We start from the raw sequence: 20,350 nt of genomic DNA, 5'->3' as shown, positions 1-20,350 counted from the left end.
TGGGGGGGAGGAGACAACAATGTGTGTGTGTGTGTGTGTGTGTGTGTGTGTGTGTGTGTGTGTGTGTGTGTGTGTGTGTGTGTGTGTGTGTGTGAGGGAGGAGCAGAGTGGCATTATGAAAGAGGAGGTAAGAACAAGAGGAAACTAGAACAGGACAACAAAAGTGCGTGTGTGTGTGTGTGTGTGTGTGTGTGTGTGTGTGTGTGTGTGTGTGTGTTGAACACTAGCTTGGTCTTCGTCTGCATGTTAAACATTTACATTTGATTAAACAAAGTGTTACAATGTACACAGTAACCTGACTTCAACAGATCAAACTGTTACTTTCGACATGATGTTTCGTGACACTCCGCTGTGTTACGTAAATGAAAAACAGGAATTTCAAGCGGATGCAGTCGATGTGTTTTGTTCAGGAGACATTAAGCCGAGTGACACGTCACGTTCATCTGAATCTCAATATCGGAGGAATGTGAATCAAAATGATGAATTCAGAAACTGTTAACGGTAGAGGTGAACACACACTCCATACCTCCGTGTGTACGACCTCGAGTGAGCTTCACGCTGGAATATAAATGTATGTTTACGGGAGCATTAGTGTGCAAACCTTTCATATCTTTTCCATATTCACGGTCTGGATGTCTCCGTTTGGTAAACAGTTCTCACACACATGCTCAGATCACCTGGCGTTCAGTGGACTTGGATTTGTTGCTAAAAAAAGGTTGTTGTGCTGAAAACTCTCCAATTTCCATCTAAGGGCAAAACAGACAGACTGCTGACTGCTGCTGCTCACCGCTCTGCAGCCGTGTGCTGGAGGCTGTACTGAGACTCTGATTACCCAGAAGCCCTTATCAGGTCTGTGTGTTGGAGGTTTGATCAATGCTTAAAGTGAACAAGCTCTCCACCGTCCTTCACTGCAGTCAGAATGTACAAACACAGCTTCAGACCTCTGCTTCTATCGCTCTACGTTTCATGTTGACGGTTCAAAATAAAAGCCGTGAAGCCGAGGCAGGAAGTGTTGAGCTCGCAGTGTTTCTGACCTGCATTGCAATCGGGATATGATTTTCCATATTAGAGGGAACGATCATCTTTACATCGCGATTCTTACTTCCATTGAGAGACGTAACAGAAATGATGACGGTGTGATGTTTGCAGGTATCTGCACCAAACAGGTGAGTAGAACACGACGTGTTCACCGCTTCACAACCGCCTCCTGCGTCTTGAACGCTGCAGTGGGCCTCAATGACATTCAGATGAACTGTGTCGTCCTTCCTGCAGACAGCCACAGACGACTGCATCCATGAGAAGCTTTGTTAATCCTCTCATGATGCTGTGAAAAGACTCTTCAGTGCTGAGAGCCTATTCTACAAATGTTACTGACACAACATGATTTAAAAGAGTTGTTTATCCCCACACACACACACACACACACACACACACACACACAATGTGATTCATATTGCCGTTATTAAAATAGTGCAGAGAGTGAGTCGCGTGGATCAGTCGGCTCTGAGTCAGTGAGCTTCACTCTGTGACTCCGTGTTTTGTCTCGTTCACATTGATCGGTGCAGTGACACTGAGCCGGGCTGGTGTTGGGTGTGTGTGTGTGTGTGTGTGTGTGTGTGTGTGTGTGTGTGTGTGTGTGTGTCAGACCGGGTTCCTCTACGTCTGTTTACGTCGGGTCAGCTGGTCCAGCTGAGGCGTTTCTTCCTCTCATGTAACAGCTGGAGCTTTTGTTTCCGCGTGTCGTTGAGTGCTCTGATTTACACCTCGCTCACAGCTGTGTAACAAAGCTAAGCAACTGGATCAGAACTGAACCTCTCGTATAATCTCTGTGGAAAGACGAGTGGAACACCCGGGAGGCGACCCGACAGGAACCCGTGTTCACTGTGTGCAAGCGAACGCAACGCAAAGACCAACGCTTTGTAAAGCCCTCAAGGAAAAGACGTCCTGAGTTCTGCTGAACATCGTGAACACGGACTTCAACACTGAAGCCAGATGTTGGATGAACACGTCAACAGAGGTCCGCTCCATGGTTCCCTTTGTAGCCGGACTAGAACAGAAAGCAACAGAGAAGGAGGTCCATCTCCTGGTCTGGACGTCACTCTAGACCTTTAATGAGTTCATTCATTAGTTTATTAATGAGTTGATTTATAGTTTTAAAGTCTTCATCAAACATTTTCCAGCTTCTTACATTTCAGGATTCGTCTCTTTTTATAAATGAGCTTTTAGGAAATTGTGATTTACAGACCAAACCATTGACTGATCACCGCTTAAACCAATTTTCACCAAATTATTTCTGGCTGTGGTTCAATATCTCTCCAGCTCATGGATCATCTGTGAGTGGACACACACTAAACCCACGAGGAGACGTCACAGAGCCAAACGTTAACCCGACCACTAAAGCACCACGGTGGGCCCGTTATCTCCGCAGGTCATCCAGCTCACGCTGCCTCACAGCTAACTGCCTCACTGCTAACTGCTAACTGCCTCACTGCCCTCATATACTGACATCTAGTCTGCATAACTACAGCCTGTGTCACCAGGAGGTTCTAATGCTGATCTCTATGATCCATGAATCAGTGATGGTCACAAGTCAGCCAATGCACAACGACCCAAGAACCAGAAGAGAAGAGAGACACACAGTGTGTGTGTGTGTGTGTGTGTGTGTGTGTGTGTGTGTGTGTGTGTGTGTGTGTGTGTGTGTGGTGTCATGTGTTGATAATAAACATGGACGACTCCATCATCTGACCTCCTTCACCACAATAAACACTGTGCTGCTGCTGCAACACACACACACACACACACACACACCTGGGCACTCCTGTTTGTGGCTAGCGAGTCAGGTTTCATAGCAACCTGATCACCTCTATTGTCTGCTCTGCTTCACACACACACACACACACACACACACACACACACACACACACACACACACACACCTGGACAGACCGGTTAGGCGAGAGAGAGAGAGAGACGCACGATTGGATGATAGGCAGAAATCAATCCAATCCAGGTATGACTGAGTCCAACAGAGCACTGGATACATGAGCAACACGGAGCCACGGTACCGACACATGACCGTTTAAACACAACACGCCTACATACAACACCACACGCATCAAACGATGACATGGTGGAGTCAGATCGTATCAGTTCTTCAGAGACCATGAGGACGTTTACCGCTACTGGGTAATCCACCAACTCAAATGCAGATAGTCCTCTCAAGTCTACAGAACAGTAACTGAGTTCAGAGCAGTCGGATGACTGATGTCTGAGTGAAGCCGAACATCCAGTCTAGAAATCAGGATTCAGAATGAACTAACACAAATCAATTCATGAGTCAATAGACTGAACATTAATGGTGAACAATTAAGATTATCGATCAATTTCAGCTTCAGTTTAAAAGCGTAACGTGTCTCAAACGTGAATGCTTGACCTGACTGGTAAAGAGGTATCTAAACATTGAATGAATGCTGGTGCGTACTTTGTTCTCTGCTTCACTTTGGTCAGACTCCATTAGTCAGGAGTCTTAAACAGGGTCAGCCCTCTGACTCTGGAGGTGGACCAGCGGATCTCCTCCATCACTATCTGATCCAGAAGGAGCAAACAGAGGAACCGCTGTTCTATTAACGAGGACGATTCTACGTTTCAGGACGATGTCATCGTCCATCATGTGCTGAGAGGACTGACTGTCGTTATACTATCATGTTCATTCTGCATACATTAACTGCACTTCTGGCCATCCTGGGAGAACACGTGTAATATTGGGTTACACACACACACACACACACACACACACACACACACACACACACACACACACACACACACACACACACACACACACACACACACACACACACACACACACACACACACACACACACAATCAGTGTCAGTGGTCGTCCACAGTATTAACCACGGCGTTTCCTGTGTGTGTGTCCAATATGAAAGAGCAGGATGTGATGATCACTGTATCTCTTCAACAATCCATTGAGCTGTGTCACCAGACCACATGTGCATGCCTGTGTGTATACACACACACACACACACACACACACACACACACACACACACACACACAAGAGGCCTAATCAGAGCCAGGGTTTAGCATGAGGCTCTCTGCTCTGTGTGTGTGTGTGTGTGTGTGTGTGTGTGTGTGTGTGTGTGTGTGTGTGTGTGTGTGTGTTCATGCTGGTTAGTGTGGTTGACTGTAGGTTGATATTTGGTTCGGTTGCTGACAGCCGGCTCTATTTTTAGCCAATGATCACATCACACCGGCTTCAGTCCGTTCAGCACGACAATCACAAAACTATCATTTATGCGACCAAATAAAAGTGACCCTGTGACTAACCAACCACAGCCGCAGCATGTCAGGTAGAGTCACTGGGTGCTCAGAGCCCGGCGGAGATGTGCCGGTTAAAAAAAGGAACAGTTTGACATTTTAGGAAACATGCTTCTTCCCGTTCTTGCAAAGAGTCAGATAAGAGTAGCAGTGTGTGAGCTGGAATATTCCCCACAATGTTCACAGCACAGCGGACATTCACGCATTAACTCATTCATTGGAGACATCTTCCTCAGAGAAGTCTCCACCACGGCAAAAAGAAGCACGCAGAACCACAGGAAGACCCGATTACTTCCTGCAGGGAGGGACCGAACATGAGCGACCTCGTCATGTGACCCGCTGACAGAACGTTCTGCTGTCTGCATGAAAGCAGAGAACAGCAGCGGGCCAGCACCGTGCACTTCTGTTAATGTGTGTCCAGAGGGTTAACCATTAACTCCATATCATGTGACTAACACACACTAGTCACAACCTCGGTGTTGTACTGCTGCTGCTGTAGTCTCATGCAGCGGTTCCACCTGAGGGGGCTGACACATATTGCATTAAGAAAAAACTAAGATATACAAAACTATTGTCCAAAAGACAACAGTCAACAGTCTGGACACATACGGTGCCATAGCGGTGAGTGGCCTCCATGTACAGGCAGTAAGTGACATTCACACGAGGCCATGCTGGTCAATACAGCAGATGAATGAGCAGGTAGGAACTGTTCTCCTACAGGCTGACTGGACCCACTGCCTACTCCAGTAGGAGCTAGGTTTAAATGAGCAGTGGCAAGTCTAGACTAGACTGTAGTGGTGTTTGTGAAAGACGAGAGAGAGAAGACGTGAGTTCACAAAGTACTGTAGAAATGTGAATCCGTCATCTCATATGACGTCATCTCATATATATATCTATATCTATATATATAGATATAGATAACAAACGCTCCACGCTTCCTCCTCTACCGTTCAAAGTGTCTGTGGTCAGACTGAACTGCTGCTCCGTGTTGGTGACATCCATTGTTCTGCACTCTGACTACCTGACATATTATGGGCTGGGGTACCCGTGGAGACCAGCGGGTACAGCGTGTACTTCATGGAGAGGTTACCTGGGGAACCAGAAAAACCTTCTTCGCTCAGCAGAAATATGTGTGTGTGTGTGTGTGTGTGTGTGTGTGTGTGTGTGTGTGTGCGCAGTTTTATTGGGCTCTGAAACTTCATCGGCCACATAAACAGCCTGGGAAAGCTCCTCTGGTGCTAGAATGAAAGTTGTTTCCTCAATATGCAAACAGGCTGACAGAGAGGAGAAGGGGCGGGGCTCTTATCCCATGTATATATACATATATATACATATGTATATATATATATATATGTATATATACACATCCTTTCACACACAGTGGCATGGTACAGTATGTGCGTTGTGGTGAATTACTGCCAGTGTTTTCCCATAAACATATGACTTATGAACCACAACAGCAGAAAAGTGCTCCACAAATAGATTCTGCTGGCTGATAAGGCCGCTCGTCAAACTGCTTTTTGTAGACAAAGCCAACCGCTACGTCAGCACAAAGGGGGGGAGGAGAAGACCGACGAGGACCCTCGAGATGGCTCCTGGAGGTCCCTGAGGTCCCTGAGGTCCCTGAGGTCCAGGGCCCAATGTGGGGCTGACATGCTGCTGCAGTCACTGGACTCTTTAAAAATGATAGTTTTCATTTATAGTGAAAACTGAACTAGTGCTAAAACTAAAACAGACACGGGATGGACTTCAAATGTAAACAATAATTTTTATCGTCATCAATAAATCAGAAATGATACACTTTATCTGGCTACTTTGTATCTTTCATATCTTTTGGTCAAACTAAAATAAATTGAAGAAGTCACTCCGGGACATTTTTTAAAGAATAAACCAATAAAAATAAAGGCAACAATAACTGCAGCTCTAAACTGCTGACGATGCGATTGAAGAGGTCCACACAGAGACCATAAGTGGACAGCGAGTTAGAATTATGTCTTCAAACATCATCATTTCTACATGCTTCATTTAGAGCTTCACCTCTCTCTTCACTGCTGGGGTCACCATCATTTAATTGGGCTTAAATGATCCTATTTATATGGCTTCACTGGGGCCCCTATCATGTCCCTCTCAACCCAGATGTGGCCCCTGGGAGAATCACATTTAAGGGTCTGTGACATAAAAACACTTCCTGTATCTTTGGCCTGTGGGAAAACCGTGTATAAAAGATTCAGCGTGACCCTGAGGGAGAAGAGGCGGGGCTTGTCGAGGGGGAGGAGGAGGATGAAGAGTGTTGGCGTAAGGATGGAGAGAAAGGGAGAGGTGCAGTTATCAAGTCGAACAAGGGATAAGGACGAGCTAATGGTTTGTTGTCACATGGCAAACACACACAAAGGGAACAAAGAGGAGCTTGATTTATCCTCCGAGCTCCAACATTGGTAGCTAAGGGAAGTAGCGTCCTGCAGAGACCGAGGACCAGACCACCGAACACGCAACTGGACCACCGACCAGAGGGAGACCGTTCATGGTGTCTCTGTGCAGAGTGTTTGTCTGACAGACGTCACCAACTGACCTGCTGTTGTGTTCGTAGAGTTGCCTAATCAAGGTGTTACTTTGTGGAGATCACAGAACATTCGGCAGTGCTGCTGGACTTTAAAAAGCAGCGTATTCGGTCTGGTTTTGGGCTGGTTTTATTGTCCGTTGGGCTGGTTTTTCGGGCCCGACCTGGCCACCCTGCTTACGTCCATCCACGGAGCAGATAGCATCAGTGCAGCTGAGGTGTTTAGTACACAGCGGGACCCAAAGGACAGCTGGAGGACGTCTCGCTATCGCAGGTCTGCCACAAACAGTCGTCTCACACAGACACCGTAGAATAACCGGTATAATAATCAACAGCATGGCCACAGCCCAAGCCTCTTCCTACAGCTCCCCGTACATTCTTTGCGTCTCACTGAATAAACAGGGCCGACGGTATAAAGTCTGCATCACGTGTCGCGTGGATTGACAGCAGACGGCCGTCCAGCAGAGGCTTAGTGTAATGACTGGGTTGGAAATGTAGGGAAAGTTCAACCAGAAAACATTCCCGCCATCTTCCAATTTTCCCCCTCGTGTCCAAAAAGCCTGCATTTTGATCCTCTGGCTAATAAAGTGAGTGACTAACAAACAGAGCGACTCCTCTCAGCTGCAACGCTCACCAAAGCCCCGCATGGAGACGACCCGTCTCTGGTGAGTCGGCTTAGACTTCCTGGAAAGAAGCGATGATGAATATCGATGCTGCAACACAAGCTAAACATTGGAAACAATGATAATAATCTATCTTTATGACCACAATAAGCCCTGATAGAGGGGGGGGGGGGGGGGGGTCTCATAACAAGCGTTAAACTATTTCCACCGACAGAACACAGGTTTATCCAGGGTCACTGCATGGGTCTGACAGGAACACAGATGTGATGCGGTCTGAATGTGAGAAGAGCTGGAGTGCCAAACAGCTGGCTGGGTGGATGGACTATACAGATGTGAGTACATGCAGAGGGAGGACGGGGAGCAGTGGAGGGATGGGAGGGAGGGAGGGGGGGGGGAGCAGAGGAGACAGATTCTGAAATAGAAGAGGAAGAGGAAGGAGGCAGCCACAGTCAGCATGTCTGTGATCTCATTCTGCTGTACTGTGATGTCTCTGGTTACTGCTGCAGCAGCCAACCCTCCACCGGCTTCATCAACGTTGTATTAAATCCATCACGTCTGTCTTCTAGTCTCCCAGTGCATGGAGCTTCATCAATCCGCCTCGTCCCACGTATGAAAACATCTCCCTTCATTAAGCCTCCTCCCCCCTCTCTCTCTCTCTCTCTCCCTCTCTCACCTCCTTCCTCCCGCTCCATCCTCACCTTCCTCCCTGTCGACGTGCGTTTGCACATTTTAGTTAATTAAGAGAGACAGTCCTCCCTCACAGGCAGGGCGTATCCAAAGTAACGTGGGCTTCAGCGGTCATTGTCACACAGCGTGTCCTCTTCCACACAATGTGTTGACGAGCTTGTCTGGACTGGAGACAGCAGCCAGCGCTCTCAGCTTCAGCGTGACTTCATCCCCGCTGGCTGTGACCTACTGAGCACCAGACTGAGGAGCCGTGCAGACAGACACAGGTAGCATCTGTAAACACCACACACAGGACAACGGCCACCTGATGCCCACAATGAAAAACAATCTTCCTGCTCCGAGTACGACATGATTCCCACACAGCCCCGGGACCCCACACTCCCAAAACACCTCCCTCAGGACAGCCGAGGAGCACATGTGACCCTTTAATCTCCAGGAGCGATAAAGAACCTGCTCACTGACTTCCCACAATTGGTCTAAAGTCTCCTCTGTTTAACAGCTGACCGCCTTCAAAGTAAAAGAGTCCAGTGAGCCGTTTAAAGCCCGTCCTCCGTCCTCCGTCTCGCGGCCCTTTGTCCCCCGATCCTCGTCTTTTGAGCTCGGCCGGTCGGCAGAGACGACTGCCCGTCGGCCTCCTGTGCTTTCGGTCAGACTTGGCCGCTCCAAGCCGCCGGCCTCCGGCTCACCTCAACCAGGACAGACCGGAGCACAGCGTGGCAGCATCCTGGCAGGAGGCGCACATACAGAGCTTTACTTCAGACCAACACTTCCTCCTCCTCCGTGTGTGTGTGTGTGTGTGTGTGTGTGTGTGTGTGTGTGTGTGTGTGTGAGGGCAGGAAGCCAGCGTGGTAATAGGATGTTCCTCGCTTGCTTTGTGACGTCTCATGAGACCTGGGTTAGAGCCAGAACGCAGGGCGAACGCAAGAGGCATGAAGCTCCATTGAACACTGATGCTGCCTTGACGGTTGCTCTCTATTCACACGATGCCGTTAATACAAATATATCAGTATTCAACCGACAACTGTAATCTCTGCTGTTGGACGGCCAATAATGTCTCATCTGTCTTTATGAAATGAGACGGTGGAATATGAATAGTGTGTGACGTTAGACAGCCAATCAGCGGCTTTACGGACAATAATCCGTAATCTGACATCAAGCAGCCAATCATGTGTAATCTGACATCAGACGCAGTAATCTCATCAGTGGGTCGTGTGGATTATGACGAGACGATGAGATGCACTGAAACAGGTTGACAGAGTAGAGAGCAATATCTAATAATAATAATAATAATAATAATAATAATAATAATATCTAACTCTCTGAACGTTACACACTTTAACTGAAATAAGTACCTGGATATACGTCGTCAGGACTGCTGCTGGTGGAGTTTCTATATTAGTTTTGAATTTTATAACTTTTTTGTTTATTTTCTTTAATCCTGAATTTCCTCTGCTTTTTAAAAACTGTGTGTTGTTGAGCTTTCAGAAATAAACAACATAATCATACGATCTATTAATAACAACCCTTGAGAAATATTTCTGATCTCACTGAAACGAAGAATTGATTAATTGATGTGTCGATCAAAGCATGGATCGTTTGGTTTACAGTTTTTTGGAAATTGTAAAGATGTCAATGATGGAAACATAAACACAAACAGGTGAATGAACAATGACAATAGAGAACGCTGCAGCTCTACTGAGGACGAGTCGAGACAGTTTTCTTGATATGACCAGACTTCTATCTTACATGTTCATGCCACTGAAACATACAACACTTATCTTATCTTTTTATCATAAATAAATAGTCTGAAACCACATTCACACCTCTACAAACAGACCAACACACATCTACAGCTCCTCACACCTCCACTAACCACTGATGTTCATCACCATCTTCATCTGAACCACTGACCTGTCTGGAGCAGCGCGGTGGAGTTACACATGAGAACATATTAAACTGCAGATAAGAACCAGTGAGGTCACCCTTTATGCACACGCGCACGCGCACACACACACACACACACACACACACACACACACACACACTATACAAAATATCTAGATGTTACCTCCATGCTTGCACAAGTAAACCACGTGATGCTGAAGTCTAACGTGAGACAGGTTGGTGTAGAGGACCTGTCCTCTCACTGATGTGTGACAAAGAGCAGCTCGTGTGGGACTGATTTAAGGAGCACGGTCTCGTGTGACGGACCCGTATCGAGCCCCTCGTCGGGTACTGGAGTACCAGCGGGGCAGACGGTGGGAGGAGGAGGTGTGTGTTTCTGCTGATTCATGCGTTCCTTCTAATCAGGTAGAAGTTGAGACAAAAGACTGGATCTCTGGCCACAAAGACACAGAGTCAGTGAGTCAGAGACACCCACGGCTCCGAAGTTAAGGTCCATTTTAAGTAGACCGAGCAGCACCGGGCTCTCCACCCGGGGTCTCCACCCTGCTGCCGGGGGTCCCTGCCGGGCTTCTCCTTTCAAAAACAGGGTGTGACACTCCAACACAAAAAGAAACCTCCACACACACACAACTCCGTAACTTGTCAGTCCGACACAAAGCCCCCAGCTCGGGAGCTCAGATGTGATTTAAGTTGATGAGCGGAGGCAGCGGGACCCCCGCACCCCGCTGTCGAGCCCGTCTGTCTGCGGTCTCGCCCCCATTGTTCCGCCCGCTGTCACCGCCGCTAAAATGCACCGCGGATTAGCTTTCAGCCGTTAGCCTCCGCCGGCTAGCAGCGCAGACGGGCAGCTAGCGCTCCCGTTAGCCGCTCGCCTCCTTCACACAAAGCTAAAAAGGTAACACGGCACCTTCCCGACAAGTCGGTGTGTTGACCGGGCACGAACACACACCGCGAACAAGTCAGCCCGGTCCTCACAAACACGGTTTAATAGACGTTAAACGTACCCAGAGCTCCGTTCCCCAACTCATGGCGGATTCCCCCTTGACTTCTCCCGTATTGGACACAGATTTCCCCGCTCAGGCGCTCCCAAACTGCCGCTGGTACTCCCGGTCCTTCTGACTGACTATCTGCCGACAAACACTCACTCCTCCTCCTCCTCCTCCTCCTCCTCCTCCTCCTCCTCCTCCTCCTCCTCCTCCTCCTCCTCCTCCTCCTCCTCCTCCTCCTCCTCCTCCTCCTCCTCCTCCTGCTCTCTATCCGCCCTCACCAGGGGCCCTGTGGTTATTGGTCAGACCGGACAAGTGTTTAAAATACTCAAACACCAACAAATAAAGAAAAGTTTAAATAGAGGGAACGCTGCCATCTTTCTTTAATAGTGATGTGATGTTAGATTGCAGACACCAAACACATAAAGAACTCTAGTATATAAGATATAAACATGTTAACAAACGAGACATTAATTACATGTGATTTTATTTGTTATTAATCTAAGTAGGCCTATTGTTAATTCAGTAATAATATAAATGAAAATGAACTGGAAGAGGTAGTTTATTATCTTCATATTCATCAAGTTAAATCAATTTGATTTTACTCCGTTTGCACAATTTCAAGGCAGTTTAAAGTGTATCTTTCTACGTGCTGGTGTGTGTAAAATCATTCAGTTTAAGGATTGATGATGTCATCATAATTATTCCGTGATCCGTGACGTGAGAGAGGTATTTGAGATGCTGTATTGAGAGAGAGAGAGCTGTTTGATGTTTGAAATGAGACTCATTCACAGTCAAGGCTAAAGAACTACAAACGTGTATTAGTACCTTTAAAGAGCAGCTGGTCTGTGATCTATGGTATCTTTAGAATATGTACAACACATTATTTACAGGCCTTTGATTCAAGATGTATTACTTTTCATCATTCAAACGTGTATTAATTAATTAGTCATTGAATTAGTTGATCACCGGCTTCTCACCTCTCCAAGAATAACCAGAGGACACGACGTCTCACCGTACTTTAGGTCAGAACAGAAAGTGTCCCGTTTACTTCTGATGTTTATTAAATTAAAATGACCCTCATGAGAAACACACCATAGCTGAGATGGACATTGATGTGAAGCGATATCATTTTGATAAAACCGAGACTGTCTTGGTGGTGTCACTGCAGCACATCATTTCACTGGGATGTGGGGCAGCTGTGTTTTAAATGTTTTAAATGTTTTAAATTCTGACTGCGACAATAAGCAATCTTTGGACAGAACCCCTACTTATTAATTGATGAATGAACAGTTCCCTCTAGTGGCCAGGATGTGTCATTACAGCAGAAGTCACAGGATCAGGTTTATAGATTCACACAAAGCCACATTTGGTGCATCGGCTACAATAAACACATTCATTAAGAGGATGTACAAATATAAGCAAAGTACTGCAAAAAAGTCACAATATAAATAGGAAAAATACCATTGTAAGTATTTACAATTGTGTGCAGGATGTGCAAAGGTTAGAATAGATAGAATAAGGGAGGTGATGAGGCCAACTGTGGATTGGAAGAAGCAGGTTTTGTGGAGGAGATTGACTCAAGAAGATCGTGTGCAGGATGGGAGGGGTTGGGGGTCGGGGGTCGGTCACAAGCTCTGCTGCCCGCCTCAGGGTCCTGGAGGCGTACAGGTCCTGGAGGGACGGCAGATTGCAGCAGAGCCCCCTCTCAGCAGAGCGACTAACACGCTGCAGTCTGTCCTCGTCCTTGGCAGAGGCAGCAGCGGACCAGATGGTGATGGAGGAGGTGAGGATGGAGGAGGTGATCACAGTGTTGTAGTGCACCATCAGTGTCTTTGGCAGGTTGAATTTCTTCAGACGCCGCAAGGATCGGCCCTCTAAAGAGAACTCAACCCCACAAAGGTTTACAGTTCTGTTACACCTTCGTTCCAGTGAAGAAAGGAGCCTCTCTTAATGACAACGTGGATGTGCAACTCTCCACCAACCATGACATCATCTGATCAAGTGAAACCCTCATGCATAAGGCCACAGTTAGGAGCAAGAGAGCCTATGATAGCAAGGTGAGAAGCTCAGCATTACACCTGGTGACCCTTGTGGAGGTCCAGGCAAGTTAAGGAGTCATTTGGAAGACACCATCCATACAGTTGTTCCTCAAGTGGGAAAAGATGTGCAGGTCGGAGATAATTCAACAATTTGTAGTCATTATAACAAATCCCTTTACAGGAAATATGATCTTAGAGACGAGGTCCAGGATGTCAAAACCAAAGAGAAGGACAGTGGAGACAAACAAGGAGATTAATTAACAGCGCTACCTTGTTATGCATGCCCACGTGTTGTGGACACATGCTATGCAGCCATACTACCACATGTATGAGATTGAGACTGCTCAATCTACACTCACCTTCCTGGATTGTGCAACACGTCACACACTCTCAGACTGTGTTCATGGATAACTAAACATGCACACTCACCTGAACTCTGAACATGCACATGCATTGCTTCACACCTTCATGGACCTGCAACAAAGCCGGGTGCTGAACATATGCACACACACACACACACACACACACACACACACACACACACACTGCTTCACACATTCATGGACTGCTAAAAACAGCAGGACAACAAGCATGTGTACTCATGTGAACATGCACATGCACCACTTCACCCTCTGAAGGACTTAGAGTCTAGAGCTTGAGGGCTGCAGGTCTATCACTGCAGGTCACGTGTCTTGATGTTGACTATGAGACAGATAGACGTGAGACAAACACTAATACAGGAACACGATGTGCTTTTCATATCAGACGGGTTTCTATTCATTCATGTTCCACTGAGATGTTGTATCTATTCACCAGTAATGCCTATAGTTCAGTGTTGCTGACATCGATTAACAATGCCTAGTTAATATCTGCTGAGCTCGACTAGTAATGTCTAGTCAATGTCTGCTGCGGTAGATCGACGATGCTCTCCTTCTCTGGACTCACTTGATTAGATTACATTACAGCACGCGCAGACAGACATGTACCGCTGCGTTACACGGTAAGAAGCGTTACACGTGTTCTGTTCATGAGTCTGAAGCTGCACATCGAGGCGCGACTCCGCGGTCCGTCCGACCTTTGGCATACATTTGGTTCTGTGCAGTATGAGCTGTGTTACTGGAGCTGTTTACATCTCATTCACGTGATGCGGGACTTTACGTGTGATGAGTGCGCGTAGTTGTGGTTGACGTCATACGTTCTGTTGTTATCGTCTACTTATGTGTGGATATGAAAGACGCGTCATAGAACTATTACACAATCAGTGTCCCCTAAAGTCCTAAACCCTGAACCCTCAGGGACTCACGACGTCCCTGGTAAAGGTTGACTGGTTGAAACACATGTACACATATATATGTGTGTGTGTATATATATATATATATATATATATATATATATATATATATATATATATATATATATATATATATATATATATATATATGTGTATATGTACATGTCTATGTGTACAGTTGTTGGTATTTATAAATGCTTTGTATCTATTTACTCGTTTATGTTTTCAAAACAGCTGCAATGACTAAATGAAATGTTTGAGTAATAATACATATGATTTATATGTGTACTATAATCTCTGTGTTGTTGTTTCTGAGTCATCATTATTAGCCGGCCTGAACACTGACGTCCACTCTTTATTTACGTCTCCATGCTCCCACTGGTTACCCCGTGTCTAACGTCACATTGCAATGATTTGTGGGTAATTCCCTCGAGCAAAGTCTGCAGAAATGCTGACTTATGGCAAGGGTTCATAAAGGGCTCAACATGAGAGAGAGACAGAGACAGAGAGAGAGAGACAGAGAGACAGAGACAGGGAGAGAGAGAGAGAGACAGAGAGAAAGAGACAGAGGGAGGGAGAGAGAGAGAGAGAGAGAGAGACAGACAGACAGACAGAGGGAGAGAGAGAGAGAGACAGAGAGAGAGAGAGACAGAGAGAGAGACAGAGAGAAAGAGACAGAGGGAGAGAGAGAGAGAGAGAGACAGAGACAGACAGAGGGAGAGAGAGAGAGAGAGAGACAGAGAGAACATTTCACACATGTGAGTTAGTCTGCAGATCACATCAGTTTCCATTTCAAGTTTGGAATGTCAACAACTTGCTCAGCATGTTGACATCAAACCACCTGTTATCACATCATCATCAGTGACCCAGTGCTGTACCTCTCTCTCTCTCTCTCTCTCTCTCTCTCTCTCTCTCTCTCTCTCTCTCTCTCTCTCTCTCTCTCTCTCTCTCTCTCTCTCTCTCAGGAGTGTGTGTAGAGGAGGAGGAGTGTGTCCTGCCTTTGTGCCTCCTTACACCCGGTCCCCATCATGGACTCTGGGAACCTTACCTGAGGAGAGACATCACAGGTGATCACCTGGACTACAGGCTCAACACTTTATTTAACATACAGTTTTTGTGTGAGGGATAAGTTAAGTTACATTTGTAGTATTCCTGTGTAGTATTCCACAGTGGCATTAGAGTTAACAGCTTGTTAACCATGTTGTGCGTTTGTGTATTTGTTCACTGTGTGTGTTGCAGGCCGGCCCAGCAGCGTTGGCAATGTTCACACTCTGCCTCATCCAGGAGGAGGAGAGCTCTGCGCAGCGCCTTCCCGGTGCTGCAGCAGCCTCTGCAGCCCGTCCACCAGCACGTCTACGAAGCCAACCTCCGCAACAGCAACGCCTGCCACAACAAGTCGGTCCTGCTCTGATCAGCTCTGGTTGATTTCACTGCATCATTCATCGAAACACATTTCTAAATGCCTCTCTGTCTGTCTGTAAGGTACGCAGAGTTGAGTGAGAAGATAAGGAAAGGTGGAGGGGAGAAAGCCATCGCCAGACACACTCAGAGGAACAGGAAGTTGCTGGTCAGGGATCGGTTGCGTCTCCTGCTGGACGATGAGGACTTCCTGGAGCTGTCGCCGTTCGCCGGTCTCGGTCTGCCGTACGGGGACATCCCTTCCGCCGGCTGCCTGACTGGTGAGAAACAGGCTAGCTGTCAAACCTGCATCTTTTCACTCTATAACTATAGAACAACTGACTCACGTAACGCATCCGTCCAGGCATCGGCAGGATCAACGGCCTGTGGTGCGTGTTCATAGCCAACGACGCCACGGTGAAAGGAGGCACAGCGTATCCCATCACGGTGAAGAAGCAGCTACGAGCTCAGGAGATAGCCATCAAGAACCGCCTGCCCTGTGTGTACCTGGTGGACTCTGGAGGAGCCTTTCTACCACTGCAGGTACACACACACACACACACACACACACACACACACACACCACCATAATAAGAGCTTAGCATCAGAATAGTCTTTTCAGGAGATCTGAATGTCAGCTGAATTATAGTGAATGCTATTTGAATCTCTAAATCTGTGTGTGTGTGTGTGTGTGTGTGTGTGTGTGTGTGTGTGTGTGTGTGTGTGTGTGTTATTGTCCAGTCAGAGATCTTTCCCGATAAGAACCAGGGAGGAAGGACGTTCTATAATGAAGCCATCATGTCTGCCATGAAGATCCCACAGGTAAAGAAGTATAAAGCAGTGCAGGCTTACTTCAACAGAACAACAACTAATAACAGAGAATGTGAATGTGTTGTAATATCAAACAGATGTCACATCTGACATTCCTGCTCCGTTCTCTTCTTGCTCTGTTCTCCTGCTCTGTTCTCTTCTTGCTCTGTTCTCTTCTTGCTCTGTTCTCTTCTTGCTCTGTTCTCTTGCTCTGTTCTCTTGCTCTGTTCTCCTGCTCTGTTCTCCTGCTCTGTTCTCTTGCTCTGTTCTCTTGCTCTGTTCTCCTGCTCTGTTCTCTTGCTCTGTTCTCTTGCTCTGTTCTCTTGCTCTGTTCTCTTCTTGCTCTGTTCTCCTGCTCTGTTCTCTTGCTCTGTTCTCTTGCTCTGTTCTCTTGCTCTGTTCTCTTGCTCTGTTCTCTTGCTCTGTTCTCTTCTTGCTCTGTTCTCTTGCTCTGTTCTCTTGCTCTGTTCTCTTGCTCTGTTCTCTTGCTCTGTTCTCCTGCTCTGTTCTCTTGCTCTGTTCTCCTGCTCTGTTCTCCTGCTCCGTTCTCTTGCTCCGTTCTCTTGCTCTGTTCTCTTGCTCTGTTCTCTTGCTCTGTTCTCCTGCTCTGTTCTCTTCTTGCTCTGTTCTCTTCTTGCTCTGTTCTCTTCTTGCTCTGTTCTCCTGCTCTGTTCTCCTGCTCTGTTCTCTTGCTCTGTTCTCTTGCTCTGTTCTCCTGCTCTGTTCTCTTGCTCTGTTCTCCTGCTCTGTTCTCCTGCTCCGTTCTCTTGCTCCGTTCTCTTGCTCTGTTCTCTTGCTCTGTTCTCCTGCTCTGTTCTCTTCTTGCTCTGTTCTCTTCTTGCTCTGTTCTCTTCTTGCTCTGTTCTCCTGCTCTGTTCTCTTCTTGCTCTGTTCTCCTGCTCTGTTCTCTTCTTGCTCTGTTCTCTTCTTGCTCTGTTCTCTTGCTCTGTTCTCTTGCTCTGTTCTCCTGCTCTGTTCTCTTCTTGCTCTGTTCTCCTGCTCTGTTCTCTTCTTGCTCTGTTCTCTTCTTGCTCTGTTCTCTTGCTCTGTTCTCTTGCTCTGTTCTCCTGCTCTGTTCTCTTGCTCTGTTCTCCTGCTCTGTTCTCTTCTTGCTCTGTTCTCCTGCTCTGTTCTCTTCTTGCTCTGTTCTCTTGCTCTGTTCTCTTGCTCTGTTCTCCTGCTCCGTTCTCTTGCTACGCTGATGGTCTTGATGAAACCCCTCTCTTAACCTGCTGTGTTGATCTGAACACCACTAATCATTCTCAAGGTGTCGGTGGTGTGCGGGTCGTGCACGGCGGGTGGAGCTTACATCCCCACCATGGCAGAAGAGGCGGTGATGGTGCACCGGATAGGCACCATATTCCTGGGAGGACCGCCGCTCGTCAAGGCCGCCACGGGAGAGGAAGTCACACCGGAGGAGCTGGGAGGAGCCAGGCTGCATGCCGAGTAGGTCCACGCATCAAACCGGCCCCACATACACAATCATTACAGGAATAACAGTGAGAATGAGAAGTCTGTTGACTCGTCGTCCCGTTTCAGAGTGAGTGGCTGTGTGGACCATTTTGCCTGGGAAGAAAAGGAGGCGTACGACTACACCAGAAACATCGTGTCCACCCTCAACTTCCAACTGCCCGAGGAAGAGGAGGAGGAGGAGGAGGAGGAGCCGCTGTATAACTCAATGGAGCTTCTGGGGCTCGCTCCTAAAAGCTACAACTACAGTCTGGATGTTAAGATGGTACGGTGTGCAAACAGAGACGTGTGCAAATCAAGTCCTTCTAAACTTAGTCGTTACAGAATTAATAACAGCTGTCTGTCTGTCTGTCTGTCTGTCTGTCTGTGCAGGTGGTCAGTCGGCTGACAGACGGCGGTCGCTTCCAGGAGTTCAAAGCTCGCTACGGCACCACGCTCATCACTGGCTTTGCAAAGATTCATGGGTAAAACATACAAACACACACAGGTTGAGATAGTGATTTTTGAATGATGCTGTCATTGCTCTTCTATTATAACAATAAGACACTTGCATACTCACAAAGTCAGTGACGTGTTGACCAGAGCATTATCAATGCTGAGCCTCAGGCTGACTGTCTGCATCACATCTGTGCCGTGCTAGCCATTTGGTGGGAATAGTGGCCAACAACGGGGAGCTGTCGTGCCAGGCCGCGCTGAAAGGAAGCCACTTTGTCCAGCTGTGTGACCAGAGAGACGTCCCCCTCCTCTTCCTCCAGAACACGGCGCCCACAGCAGCTCCAACGCTCTCCACAACGCAGGTATCAGGAAGACACACACACACACACACGCAAAAGACTCCATCTTCTCTGTGAGTATGACTTCATTATTATGAAGTTTGGGAGAACAGCTGGAGCTTCTGCAGAGAAGATGAAGGATGCTTCTCTCTCTCTTCTAGGCCGCGGTGAACAGTAACCGTCTGAAGGCTCAGGGCTCCATGATGTCATCGGTGGCGTGCGCCTCCGTCCCCAAAATCACCGTGGTGATCGGCGGTTGCCACGGTGCCGACAGCTACGCCATGGTGAGAGACAGCCCACGGATGAAGTCGTCCGATCGTCTCGGAGCTCTTTGGTCTCTCGCCTCTCTAGAGTCTAAGAGTGAGGTCATCGACGCAGACGTGACGCTGCCTCTGGGAACGTGAAACCTCTGCTGTTCTGAAACCTTGTTCTCTGATCGTCTCTAGTGCGGGCGGGCCTTCGACCCTAACTTCCTGTTCCTGTGGCCCAACGCCAGAGTGTCGATGACGGCTCCGGGCCACGCCGGCTCGCTGCTCCCCGCCGACGGCGAGCGGGAGGAGGTGACAAAGCAGGAACAGGAGGAGCTGAACAGGAGACTGGAGGAGGAGAGCTCGGCTTTCTTCTCCTCCGGCAGGCTCTGGGACGACGGAGTCCTTCTGCCTCAGGACACCAGGAAGGTAAATAACGACGTCGCAGTAACATGTAGACCTTTCAGAGGAGACACGGAGACACTGAAGCGTTCCTTACCGACGTGAATCTGTTGTGTTGGCAGGTCCTCACAAAGTGCCTGGACATCATCAGACAGCAGCAGTTTCAGCTTTCCACGGAGAAGCTACGGTCACCACTTCTGCGTATATAGAGGCTGTGACCCGGTCTCTGTGGTCCGTTGATCAGTTCAGTTCCATGTTGTAAAATATTCTAAATACTCTGATATTAATGTTCAGGTCTCTGAAACGAGCTGCTTAGTTGTTTTTTCAAACTGGAAATAAAATAGATTTATAACAGAGTTCTTGTCTTTATTTTATTTTTTAACAGATCATGTGACACTATTTTAATCCCACAATCAGAAGCCGCTCATAGGTGTGTCACATGAAGCACTGATTCATTTTCTGTGGAACTTGTTTTGGGGGAAATTATGAATGTAAATGAATCTTTGTAATTGTAAAAAAAGAAGAGGATAAAAGATGTAAATACATTGTTTAAATTGATTGTGTTTCTAAATATTTTTAGGAGGATGATGTCACAACTATGCTGGAGACATTTTAACTCTGAAATAAAACATTTGACAGCAGAACAGTTTGATGTTTTAACAGAAGTGAAGCCCAGACATTACATGAATTACATGACATTAAAATAACTGTGATTGTATACTAGCTACTGAGTACTGAGTACATGTAGCATGTTGATTTGAAATAATACCTCATTTATTTTATTGGAAGATGTTCTGTAGTCAGTGGAGAATGTAA

The 20,350-nt window shown here is 47.2% G+C and overlaps 2 protein-coding genes across 5 annotated transcripts in view; one reads left to right on the top strand and one right to left on the bottom strand.

Moving 5' to 3' along the window:
• Positions 1-11,271, bottom strand: part of fnbp1l (formin binding protein 1-like) — a 28,250-nt gene extending 16,979 nt beyond the window's left edge. For 2 of the 3 annotated variants that reach the window (XM_068725064.1, XM_068725063.1), the window contains exon 1: positions 11,119-11,271. In XM_068725064.1, coding sequence (XP_068581165.1) covers positions 11,119-11,142 — 24 coding nt within the window. In that variant the 5' untranslated portion in view covers positions 11,143-11,271. The remainder of the gene's footprint in view (positions 1-11,118) is intronic. The other variant, XM_068725065.1, reaches the window with a different exon arrangement.
• Positions 11,272-14,029: 2,758 nt separating this feature from the next.
• On the top strand, positions 14,030-19,890 carry si:ch211-198n5.11 (methylcrotonoyl-coenzyme A carboxylase 2). Of its 2 annotated transcripts, XM_068724998.1 has the most exons (13): positions 14,031-14,142; positions 15,399-15,500; positions 15,673-15,828; positions 15,916-16,112; positions 16,196-16,374; positions 16,573-16,653; positions 17,909-18,087; positions 18,181-18,376; positions 18,484-18,575; positions 18,752-18,908; positions 19,046-19,168; positions 19,331-19,561; positions 19,657-19,890. In XM_068724998.1, the coding sequence occupies exons 1-13, from the start codon at positions 14,123-14,125 to the stop codon at positions 19,741-19,743; spliced, it is 1,800 nt and encodes a 599-aa protein (XP_068581099.1). In that variant the 5' UTR covers positions 14,031-14,122; the 3' UTR covers positions 19,744-19,890. The 2 variants fall into 2 exon arrangements, with proteins under 2 accessions (XP_068581100.1, XP_068581099.1); XM_068724999.1 differs by lacking the exon at positions 19,657-19,890 and having other exon boundaries at positions 14,030-14,142; positions 19,046-19,244; positions 19,331-19,441.
• Positions 19,891-20,350: the final 460 nt, after the last annotated feature.

Source organism: Cebidichthys violaceus, unplaced genomic scaffold (assembly GCF_023349555.1).
Source record: "Cebidichthys violaceus isolate CVI_PGR_0920_01 unplaced genomic scaffold, fCebVio1.0.p SCAF_33, whole genome shotgun sequence".
Taxonomy (NCBI): Eukaryota; Metazoa; Chordata; class Actinopteri; order Perciformes; family Stichaeidae; genus Cebidichthys; species Cebidichthys violaceus.
Note: the sequence above shows the minus strand (reverse complement) of the source record. Positions and strands in the feature narration are given on the sequence as shown.